The sequence below is a fragment of the Chrysochloris asiatica genome, unplaced genomic scaffold (genome assembly GCF_000296735.1).
Source record: "Chrysochloris asiatica unplaced genomic scaffold, ChrAsi1.0 scaffold00308, whole genome shotgun sequence".
Lineage (NCBI taxonomy): Eukaryota > Metazoa > Chordata > Mammalia > Afrosoricida > Chrysochloridae > Chrysochloris > Chrysochloris asiatica.
In genome coordinates, this window is record NW_006408826.1 from 2,162,195 (window position 1) to 2,174,789 (window position 12,595).

The 12,595-nt window shown below is 46.6% G+C and overlaps 1 protein-coding gene across 1 annotated transcript in view; it reads left to right on the forward strand.

Annotated features, from left to right (window-relative positions):
• Positions 1–249: 249 nt before the first annotated feature.
• The window catches only part of LOC102816842 (fibroblast growth factor 13-like), a 594,039-nt gene continuing 581,693 nt past the window's right edge, over positions 250–12,595 (forward strand). The window contains exon 1 of the mRNA XM_006874975.1: positions 250–473. Within this exon, the coding sequence (XP_006875037.1) occupies positions 425–473 (49 nt within the window). The 5' untranslated portion in view covers positions 250–424. The remainder of the gene's footprint in view (positions 474–12,595) is intronic.

Genomic DNA, 12,595 nt, shown 5'->3' on the forward strand with positions numbered 1-12,595 from the left:
CAGATGCAAGGGCAGCCCACCCCGGCAACTCTCCGCGGCCCGGCTGGCGAGCGCAGCCTGGAGCCCGGCTGGCCGGCGGCGGCCACGGGGCCCAGCGTCCGGGTTGGGAGCGCGGTGCTGGCGGGGCGTGGAGGGCGCGCCCGCTGCTTTGTCTGCACTTCTTGACAAGCCGAGCGGCTCCTCCCGAGGCCGGCCGCTGGGTTGGCGGCGGCGGCGGCGGCTCCTCCTTCACCCTCTCTTTTCCTCCCCACTCTCTCGCAGGCAGCGGCGGCGGCGGCGGCGGCGGGGAAACGCGGGTTCCGGCCGAGCCAAACCGAGGGGAGCTCGCGGTCGCCACTTGCCGCCCTAAGCGCTCGCCCAAGTCCGGCTCGCTTGGCGAGGACTTCCGTCTTCTGGGCGACCCTTGTCAAGCAAGCTGGGATCTATGAGTGGAAAGGTGACCAAGCCCAAAGAGGAGAAAGATGCTTCTAAGGGTAAGCCCGCCACCGAGCCCGCTGGCTTCCTCCCGCGGTGTCCTCGCGGGCGTGCAGTGACTCCCTGCCTCCAGCCGGGAGCCTAAGCCGCCCGTGACCTCTGCGACCCCGGACCAGCAGGCGGGAGAGACCCGCCAGGAGGGGGGGGGGCTGTTTGGGTGTGTAACAGTTTCCCTTGGTCCTCGCGGAATTGTCGCCCCGCGAGTGCCTCCAGCCTCCTCCACTCCCCCTTTGAACGCACGGTGGTGGCGCTGCGGGCAGCCGAAGCTGCTGCAGCCCGGAGCGCCGTGCACCGCGCCGCCGGCCACCGGCCGGCTACTGTCCGTATGTGTGCGTGTGTGTGCGTGTGCATGAGTGTACATACGTGTGCTGTGCGGGCGCAACATGGTGACATACTCAGAAATCTGCCCCGTTCTCCAAACTGGAGCCCGAGCCCACCTTCCACCCCTCTCCCCGCCCCCAATGCAAACAAAGAGCCTTGGCCAAGGCGTGGAACCCCTCCCCCACATTTCTTTTTCTCTCACACCCCTAACCCCCCAATTCACTACCCATACCAAGGATGTAGGAGCTTGCACCCTTCGACACACCGCGTGCAAAAGTGAGCAATTCCAGTGCCTTGGCGTTGCCTGCGATGCGCCTCACCAGTGCAGCCTAGTCAAGCCCCAGGAGAACAAAGGCCGCTGTCCCCTTGCCACCCCTTGCCACAGTGGGAGCTGGGAACCGCCGACAGGGACAAGATCCTTCCCTAAACTGGCTGGAGTTCAGTCCCCTGGCCCTGGGCGCCCGACCCCTAGGCCGCCTCGCGATGCGCGTCGGGACCTGGGGCCTCCCTCCAGCGGGTTGGGGAGGCGCAGCGAAGTGAGGTTCAGGATTAGGGAGAACTCAGACTCAAGCAGGGGCGTCCTCCGCCTGCCAGTCCTAGACGTTGTCTTGCTGAGAACCCTGTTTAGCTACATAACGGAAACTGGAGAGGAAACCTTGGAAAGTCAGTGGAGAGGGGCTTGGAAGAGCGGTGGGTCACGCAAGTGGCTTAGGTGCAAGTGTCCGGAATGGCCACAGAGTAGATTACGGAGTGGGCTGGGCTGGCCTTGCTGCAGAAGTGGGGTTGCTGCTGGTGGTGGTGGGGCATTACCGCCCTGAGCCCTCAGGGCCCCCTTCCTCCCACCCTTTTCCTGACTCCTTTTACTCATCTCCTCCTTGCCTTCCTCTCCCCCTCTCTCATTGCTTTCTTTCCCCAGAGATTCTAGGGCAGCGCCAGCCCTCCCCCGCGGAAAGTTGTCAAAGTCTTCAACTCAATGCCTTTATGTTTTTTTTCTAAATGGAGCAGTTTCTGTTCCAATCAGGAAGAGGGGCAGAAAGACTGGGGAAGTGCATGGGGCTTTAGGTCCGTTGCCCTAAGGGTCAGTGTTGCCACTGGCTTTGACATAAGGCTGGAGCTCCAAGTCCCGCTAGACCCACCCAACACCTGCTGGCTGTTTAGGGAGCGCAGATTAATTGAGGCTGTAACTTCCGAAAGTAGAGCTGCTCTTATGTTACTCTTACTCATTTCCAGGGTTTACAGAGTTGTGGAGTGTCTTGAATATGTAATCTTCGAGTATAGGGGAAATTATTTCAGAGTTACTCAAAGCTTTTGATTTCTATTGAGGATCCAGACAGGTAATTTCACTGGAAGATTGTAGCACCTAATCGACTTAGGTGGTCTTGGTGGTGCAATGCTTAAGCAGCCTGGGTTACTAACCAAAGAATTGCTTTTTGAGCCCACCAGTGGCTTCTTGGGAGAACAACGTGACAGTCTGGTCTGGTGAAAATTACAGCCAAGGAAATTCTATGGGGCAGTTCTACTCTGTCCTTATAGGGTTATTATGAGTGGAATACACTGGAGGTCATACAACAACAACAATCTGTCTAAGCACGTGATTCCACTTCTGAATCTGGAAGTATTTCAAGTTTATTTCTGGAACGGGTTCCTGATTTCCAACAGGTAGTTAGTACCTAAGGTTTCTTTCAGGCTACCTTTGGGATGGGAGAAAGATGAGAAAGATTTATTCTCGGAAGCCCTATATAGGGTTGCTATGAGTTGGAATTGACTCGATGTTAGGGAGAAGCTCCTGAGTTGCTGACTTTAAGAATATAATTTGTACTTGTCCAGAATGGACGAACAAGTTTGGAAACATTAGAACTGGTTTCTATAGCTCACTTAATGTCATAACATTTTCGTATGTTGAGTCACCACATTTGAAACTATACACCTCCCTGTAGGAACTGTGTTAATTAGCATTTGGAATTGTGGTTGTAATTAGAATAAATTAAAGTAATTCTATAAGGCAACTTGTAAGAGGGGAGTTCACCTTCCCTGGGAGATGAGGATCTTATGGGACGGCCTTCCTAGCCCTTCTGTTGATTTGTTAAATTGAAAACATTTTCACAATGGTGTGGTGCTGTAGGATAAGCACTCACTGCTAACTGTGAGGTCAGCGGTTCAAACTCACCAGTCGCTCCTTGGAAACCCTATACAGGGCCACTATGAGTCGGAACTAACATGACAGGACTTAGCAACAACAAAGACTCATTAGTGGGTCATGGCATTGTGCTGTAGGATAAGCGAGGACTGCTAACTGCAAAGTTGGCAGTACAAACCCAAAAGCTCCTCCTCGGGTACCCTATGCATGATCTCTATGAGTTGCAACCAACTCGATGACACTTAATAACAGCAAGAATCATCAGTAGTGTCTCCTCTCAAGCATGTTAAAAGTCTTAAGTGACTAAATCTTGAAGAATATTTTTTTTTATGTTCAAGATGAAAGATACCAGGGGTTATCAGGTCTATTCAATACAATTGGTTTCTATTGCCCATATGCATGAAGAGGTTTGGTCTTTTACAAATGTCCTATATATAGCTCAGGTCATTTTGAGTTTGGGTTTTTGTTTTTGTTTTTTAAGTTAGAAACTCATTAGCAACATTATTTGATCTATAATAATAATTTGAATATTGTTGCGAAGGAAAGTGCTGTCCACTGGATTCTGACTCAGCAACCCCCAAAGGGTTTCACAGGCACGAATTTGAATCTATACATATTTAATTTTGAACCATGGTATGAAAAATGATTGAATAAAGTCAAATTGCTCGATAATAGCTGGAATGAATTTTATAGTATTTAGAGTCTACTTGCTCATTTAAATTCAGCTTCCCATCCTATCACGTTGGGGTTCTTGCCCACAGCCTATGATAACTACATGGAATATTATCATAGAAAACAGTAGGCTATACTATCGTAGAATTCAGTGTTGCTAGAGCGTTTTAAGCACAAGGTAGTCAGTAGGCTATTTTGTGCTGCAGAACGAAATACGTCTTTAAAGGCATAGATATGACTGGTTGTCTCTTTTAAGTGACGCTTTCATCAACCTGTGATGGACAATGATCTTTTTGATGACCTTTTCAGTAATGTGGAGAGGCTGTTTTCTTGGGGAGAGAAGGCTGCATCTTGTCCTATTTGAAACTATTAAAACGGCCTCTTGTGCAGCAAATTACCTTTTGTGTATTCATTCATTTATGCTTTGCATAAACTTGTAAATCTGCAGATGTTTGCAGCACACAGCTTCTCAACAGGAAGGTCAGTCTCTGCATATCAGGGATGAGGGAAGTGTAACTTTTTTTTTCCCTCTCAAGCAGATACTTGCTTAGCTTTGACTCACGTTTCTTTATCTTGTCACATACGATTTTTTAATTTTTTTTCCACAGTTCTGTTGGCAAAGCACCCAGTTAAGGCTCTATGTTGTTTACTGCAACTATATTCTTGTGACATCAGAACGCTTGTCTTTTCTGGATTGAGTCAAAGTGCTAACTAGAACTGTCATTTGGTTTGTAGTTCCGTATTTGGAGTTGTGTCTGTGTTTGCAACAACTCTTTCCCTTGTGTTTACCCAGATAGCCATCATATCCAAGCCAAGCGTCATGGCTTATATAGTCTCTGAGCGATTTTGGTGAGATACTGGCCACTGAACGATGGGGCTATGGAAGACAATTCCTTGCATAGTCCAAAAAACCAGCACAGCCTTTGCTGTCCTGGATTGCGGTGTTCATATGCATTTCTGGACATGGCCCATTTTCTGCCCATTTCCTAACCTTTCCCAGTAGCCTCTCTACCCTACGTAATAAGCTGGGTGTTATGGTCAGGGAGTCTAAGGCTCAAGCCTGAATGCTATTCCAAAAGATGATCTTGGTCTTGGTGGATTTACTGTAACAGGTTCCGTCAAGTGTCTTCAAAGATTCACACAGCAAAGCAGGTGTGAATGGATGGATCTTCACCGCTAAGAAATCATGATGTTGGTGATCTCTTATTCAGAAACAGCAATCACAATTGACTTTTGTAAGGACTTGTGTTCTTAACTTGTGAAGAAGTCATCATGGATCAGTTTTATGGGCAATGTCATAAGCCACACATACACTTCACAGCCAGAGAGATCCCTTTTCTGTAACCATTTAAATTTGGCACGCCATTTGCATCCACCCTCAGTGTTAGTCTCTTCTTCGGGATTGATGAAGAAGATGAGTATGCAAATGCCCCCAAAGCCTTTTCAGTGTTGTAGCTTCTGTACTGAAAGAGGCTGAAACTAGAAGGGTAGTAAAGTTAGGGCATGCTTTCGGAATAATGATCTTCTTACTAGCTTAGTACTGCCTCCTTTAAGTCTTCCAAGTACACTTGGAACCAGTAAAAGGCGTTACGTATGGGGCATGCTATAGGGTTAGAGAGAAGGTGAGGTTGGAATGGGAAGGCATGAGGCTTGGGGAAGGAGCAGTGGGGGATATAGGGTGGCCTGGAGAACAGGGGTCAGGACTGGGAAGAGAACAGGAATCAGGATTCGGTGGTAAGGGGGCTGATTTGTGAGGCAGTGAGCAAGGCAGGTAAGTAAATGGTTCACATTCCAGGTCTCTGCAGCTGTGCTGCTTTGTGTCCAAATCCAGTCATTCTGGGAATCGACAATCAACAGAGACAAACCGGAGTGTGCTGCAGCTGCTCAAGTCTCTCCAATAAAAAGGATTTCTAGTGTCTCCTTCATGATGGCTTAGAATTTTGGAGTTGAGCACTTTGAAAGGAATGGAAAACCACTACTAAGATGATACAGTCTGAGGAGAAATAAAACTCACACTAAGTATGGTGGGTGTGGGAGGGGATCTTTCATGTTTTCACTTGGCGAAGTTTGACATTACTTTTGACATGTGAAGATTCGGTCTATGACATGGTTTTAGCAATTCACATGGAAGACAGATGACCCTGTAACTCATTTTCTGCTGTCACCGCTTTACCTTTCCCCATTCAGAAAACACATTGTCACCCGGATTTATCAGCACTGGATTGCGGACACATTGTCCTGTGGTTAATTTAAGTCACTCTTCATTAACTTGAAATGTAGGTTATCTATTTGTGATATACTAGTTTCATGAACTCAGTTGAATTGTACTTCTGACTTTTTTTTTTTTTGAAACATGGCATTTTATCACTCTGGTGATTGCCATATATATATATTTTTAACAAATGTAGTATTTTATTTTTGGTAGCAACGTATACAACCAAGTGTATATCTATTTACAATGTTTATATGACATTGGTCACGGTGTCCCCATTCTCACCGTCTCTACCCACCTTTGATTTAGACTCTTTACTCCTTGAAGTTCTCATCTGTGCTTTCGACAAACTGTTGTCAGCTTGCACACATAATGGATAGGAGAGCTATGCTCAAGGCAAACCTTCTGTATTCATTGGACTTTCTTGCTGTTAGTTTAAGGATCTCTTCCCAGGATAGTTTGACTTTAAGGTTTAAAGATAATCTCCAGGCATTTGTTTTGGGGATTCCCCCAGGAATGCCACATTGTGATGAATACTTTTTCAGAGGTTTGTGTTTCCATGTAAATGCACTAATTTGTAAAATAAAAAACTATGTAGTCCTCATTCTGACCATCATTACAGCCCTCAAATCCAATTTCTCCTTGAATTGGATGGCCAGGTTTTCTCTCTACAGTGTTTTCTGGGGGTTTGACCCTGAGGAAGTTTAGAAGTGGGCCTGATGAGGCTTCATCTTGCTAATTTTGGACGCACATCATCAGGAAAGACCATCCTGTTTTGGTGGACTGAGAAGAACCCTCCAGGAGATGGTTTGACACAAGACCTCCACAATGGGCCAGAACATTTGAGAGATCGTGGAGGTGCGCAGGAACAGGCAGTGTTTCTTTGTGTTCCTGTGCACAAAGCCAATTTGACAGCAATCCTGAAAATGGAGGTTTCGTTTTAGAAAACAGATAACTGTTTGATTCTTGGGAAGTGATGGATATATGTTGTTGTTGTGTGCCGTGGAGTCGATTCCGACTCATAGTAACCCTGTATAGGGTTTCCGAGGCTGTAAATCTTTACGGGAGCAGAAAACCTCATCTTTCTCCTGCGGAACAGCTGGTAGTTTCAAACCGCTGACCTTGCAGGTTCACAGCTCGATTTGTAACCACTGTGCTACCAGAGCAGGCTGTTTTTAATCACTCCTCACACTCTACTCTTGTCTCTGCCCTTTGAAATTATGTTGTTTAGCATTGATTTCCAAATGCAAATGGTATTTCTGTCATTGGCTAATGACCTCCTCAACAGGATTGTAGGCCTGCTGGGTTGTAAAAATCTGGCAGTACTTTCGGCTTCCTTTGGCCAGAGGTTTTGGTTTACCTAGGGAGTACAGTAGGGTTAGGCTGAGCTGGGTGGCTTGCTTGGCTTGCCTACTGTTGATGAGACCTCCAAATGGTTTGAACAATCCCTGTTTGGTCCATAGAAATTCCTAGCTGTACATGTCTGTTCTGTCTGGGTCCTGTCCTTGGTGGTGATGGTGTTCCGTGGAGTCGATTCTGACTCAAAGTGACCCTGTATAGGGTTTTTGATGCTATAAATCTTTACGGGATTAGAAAGCCTCATCTTTCTCTCCTGGAACCACTGGTAGTTTCAAACTGCTGACCCTGAGGTTAGCAGCCTGGCTTGTAACCGCTACGCTACCAGAGTTCCTTGGGTCCTGTCAATAGGGCCTGCGAAGAAAGTAAAAGCAGGTAATGAAAGGCGGGCCTGATTGGAGGCCAAATGAGGAAATAATTCTTTTGTAAGAAATAGTATGATCCTAATTACCTGTTTTTAAGGAGCTCTGGTAGCGTAGTGGTTACGAATCGGGCTGCTAACCTGAAGGTCGGCGGCTTGAAACTACCAGTGGTTCCGTGGGAGAAAGACGAGGCATTTTGCTCCTGTAAAGATTTACAGCCTGGGAAACCCTGTGCAGGGTCACTATGAGTCGGAACCGACTCCATTGTACTTAACAACAACAATTACCTGTTTTTACCATTGAAGTTTACATACAATAAAGTGCACAAATCATATGTTTTCAGGAATGTTTGCACCACTTGTGATCAGCACCAAAATCAAGATTCTTATTTACTCTCTTTGTTTTTCTTTACTTTCATTGTTTTTCTTATTTACTTTCTAGCCATTGCCTCTCAAAGACTACCACTATTTTCATTTCTGGTGTGGTGCAGTAGGATCAGCATTGAACCGTGAACCACAAAGTCAGCAGTTCAAACCCACGAGCTGCTTCTCAGAAACCTTAGACAGGGTCTGTATGAGTCGGAACCGACTTCATAGCACTAACAGCAACAACAACAAATTCGTTTTGCCTGTTCTGGAACCGCATATAAATGGAATCATGCAGTAATCACTATTTGGTTTCTGACACTTAGGCACACCTCCACATTCAATATACTTCCTTCCTAGTTTCCTGTGGGTTCTTAGGAGATCCCCATCCTGCCAAACATTAGGGTACTCAACAGGGTCTTATACAAGTAGGTCCACAAGGAGGAGTTGGTTTGGTGAGTGACCTAGGCAAGATAAGGAATTCCTTTAAGCAGGCAGTTATGAGTCATTCATCAATTAATAACAGCTATTGCTGCTCCGCGGGAGAAAGATAAGGCGTTCTGCTCCCGTAAAGATTTACAGCCTCGGAAACCCTGTACAGGATTGCTATGGGTCGGAACCGACTCGACGGCACTTAACAACAACAATTGTCATTATTGGGAGTCCTGGTGTGGTGCTGTGGGTTAACGCGCCAGACTGCAAAGCCATTTGAACTGCAAGGTCAGCAGTTCAAGCTCACCAGCTGTTCCTCGGAAACCTTATATAGGGTCGCTATGGATCAGAACCGACTCGATGGCACTTAACAACAACAACAAATTGTCATTATTGAAGTCCTGGTGTGGCACTGTGGGTTAATGCGCCAGACTGTAAAGCCGTTTGAACTGCAAGGTTGGCAGTTCAAGCTCACCAGCTGCTCGTTGGAAACCCTAAACAGGATCACTTTGGGTGGGAATCAACTCGACGGCACCTAACAACAACATTAACAACAGCAATGTCACTCTTGGAGTCCTGGTGTGGTGCTTCAGGCTAATGTGCTGGACTGCAAAGTCGTTTGAACCACAAGGTCCTATACTGGGTCGCTATGGGTCGGAACCAACTTGATGGCACTAAACAACAACAACATTGTCGTTATTGGAGTCCTGGTGTGGCGCTTCGGGTTAATGCGCTGAACTGGAAGGACGGTTCGAACTGCAAGGTCGGCTGTTCAAGCTCACCAGCTGCTCCTTGGAAATCCTATACAGGGTCACTATGAGTTGGAAATGACTCAGTGGCACTTAGCAACATTGTTGTCATTATTAAGTTTTAAAAAAAGTTGCCAGTTGAGTCAATTGTACCTCATGGGTGACCCATATGTGGCATGTCCTGTGTTGGGTTTTCAATTCCGGAACTTTCTTCTGAGGTAGCTCTGAATGGACTCTGTTTTAACTACTGTTAAACTGCATCCTTTGGCAACACAGTGAATTTCTTCCTAAATCGAGGTTTGCACAAAGACCTAACACTGTCATTTGCCAATGAGGGCAGAATTATTAGAGTATACCTACATATCCATGGTTACTCCAAGCAGGGCTATGGTCTCTTTTGCCAAATAAATCTCCAAACATTTTTGACTGACTTTTCTGTCCCAGGTTCTGTGCTGATCCCGGGCATACAGAATTGAAAGAAATCCAACCCTATTTAGCCGTGATTTTGACTTTCCAATGACATCTCACCTCACTTGACCATTCTCTTGACCCACCTCTACAGGGCATTGGCCACAGGATTGTGGCCTTCCAGCTTTAAACGTCTGTTAGTTTGAAAATAGTAGTACTTCTGTAAGCTTGTTTCACCTGCATTCTAAAGAGTATGTTGTTATTAAGTGCGTTCAGTCCGTTCCAACTCATACTGACTCATAAGGTTTCCGAGGGGAGTCTGGTGGATTTCAACCGCTAGCCTTGCTGTTAGCAGTGCAGTGCTTATCCTACAGTGCCACACCAGGTCTTTAAAAAAGTATGTTGTTGTTAAGTGTTGCCGAGTAAGTTCTGACTTATAGTGACCCTGTATAGGGTTTCTGAGGAGTGACTGGTGGATTTGAAACGTTGACCTTGTGGTTTGCAGTCCAGTACTTTTCAACAGCACCATACCAGGATATGTTGTTGTTGTTCCAAGGAGCGACTGGTGGGCTTGAACCACTGCACTGACCTTGTAGTTCAAACGGCTTTGCAGTCTGGTGCATTAACCCACAGTGCCACACCAGGACTCCATACCAGGATATGTTGTTGTTGTTGTTAAGCACCATGGAGTTGGTTCTGACTCATAGTGACCCTGCACAGGGTTTTCAAGGCTGTAAGTCTTTAAGGGAGCAGAACGCCTTATCTTTCTCCCCTGGAACCGCTGGTAGTTTCGAACTGCTGACCTTGAGGTTGGTAGCCAGGCTCGTAACCACTATGCTACCAGAGCTACTTCCCCTTAATTCGCTGCTAGGTAAAACTCCAATCATTTATTTATTCATTTTTGTTACATGGCCTATATTTTCAGTCTGCCTCTCCATAGAATTATATGCTGCCTTCTTCTCTGTCTGTCCCCACCCTACCCCTTTTTCCTCCTTTCCACCTGTCCCTCTTTTTGCCAACAAAAGTCAATGGTTTCCATTAACCCTCACTGGGTTTCTTAGAATGTGCTGGGCTCATGGGTGGTGTCTCATTTCTGGATTTTCCATCCTTGGTAGTTGTATTAACTTGCAGGGGGGTAGAGAAGAAATCACCCCCACTCACCTCCTTAAAGTGTAGCTCCACCAAGGAAATATTCCACTATTATTATAGAAATCATCTTAAATGGAAAAAAGAAAAGAACGCTTGGCTGTATTTTTTTATACTATTTATGCTCCCTTCAGTTAGATAATATTTCCAAAAATATATCTTGTTAGCCGAGACACACGCCTTGGACGAGCATATTAATTATAGTTCTCAAAGTTGGGAATCATGGTGTATATCTTTGCTGCAGAACCAATGTTTAATAGCAGTAATTAACAGTGAAAGGTCCATTTCATGGCCATAAGTAAGTGTTAATAAACATTGACACCCCAGTTCTTCCAAATGTGGCCACATAATGCAGGCAACCTTTCTTCTGCTCTTGAACCTAAGGGTTAGTAAACAGCTCAAGTTCTTAAAATATTTATCTTGCTGTTAAAAGTAGACGTAAACAAGCAAGAACAGACAGACTGTGCAGTTCTTGACATGCCTGTAGATATTTTCCTAATCTGCTTTCAACCATGACTTTGAAAGTAGTGAGAACTGACCTGCTTCTTTCGCCTTTGATTCTCTCAGAGTCTGCCTGCCTCTCCCCTTGGGGGCCTTTATTGAACAGTAAGGCTTTTGGGGAGCTCTAGAATGTGCATGTGGTTTCCCAGCTCTGGGGACAATGGGAGATATTCTCTTGGAAATGGGGCCGGGCGCTCTCACTGCAGGGGAGCATTTAGTAGCCTAGGGGTTTGGTCAACCAGCATCCCTCAGTCACCGTGGCTCTGACATGCGGGTTTATTACCCACTTCTTTGTGCTCGTTAACCTCGTGATGTGGCAGCTGCTGAAAAAAGCAACATGGAAAAGTTGTGTCACGGAAGGTGAAACTTGGCAGAAGAGTGGCACCGCGCCGGGTATGACAAAGCGCCTTCCAGGCGGTGGCAGTGGTGGTGGCAACGGCAGCAGCAGTGATGGGCAGGGAGGGCTTTGTCCCCTGGCCTGTGGTGCCCACCTGGTCGGCCCTGGAGGGGAGCTGTGGCCCGGGGGCTCAGCTGCGGGACCCAGCAACATGGGCATTCCCTTGCAGCCGCCGCCTCACCTTCTACACCGTGGTCTACACTGCAGGCGCTGCTGCAGCTGATGAGAGGCAGCGCTAAGATGGTGGCTGCCCGCAGCTCTGGTGGCTGCTGGGTCAGCGATGCGCCTCGGACCCTTTGCCCCAGCCAGCCATCCAGGTGTCTTTGCTCTGCCTGCACCGACCCACCCGCTGATCCCCTGAAAGGCACACACAGAAAGGCAAACATTGAAGTCCCAGCTTTGAAGTCCTGGCGTGGCCAGCACTATATCATTGCTTTCTTTCTCTGTTTTCTGGTTAATGCTCATTCCCTTTTAGCTGTTCAAAAAACCTTGCATCTTCTTGAGCCAGAGCCCTTACTGCTGATGTATTGTTGTGCTTTATGTCGCTTATAATATGAAAACACTTATTGCATTTTCTTCCCATGACAAAATAAAATGTGTTTATTGGGTTCAACTAGTTAAAATCACAAACACCCAAGCCCTAACCAAACCCACTGTAATCAAGTTGATGTGTGTGTGTGTGTGGGGGGGGGGTTCCTCACAGCTTCATGTTTATTCCCTGTGGATCGACCTGGTGGTTAGCAGCCCAACACACCTCAACCCCCACAGCGCCACCAGGGCTCCTTAAAGTCAGAAAAACTCAAAGAAAATAAATACCACCCAGGGTTTTAACCCCGGGTTCTTTTTTTGAAATCTTTCCTTCTAGTCTTTTTTGTGCGCATATTACAATACACACGTGTCCCTTTGAACCTGTATGTAGGAGCACATGCACGGCATAAACTATAAACCACTCTCTTCTTCCAGCCACATGCGGTTTTCAGTGTTAATAAATAACTTTCTGCACTGTCATTTGTAATGTACGCACCGATATAGACTTGAGGGTGACAAAGGGGGTGATATTGTG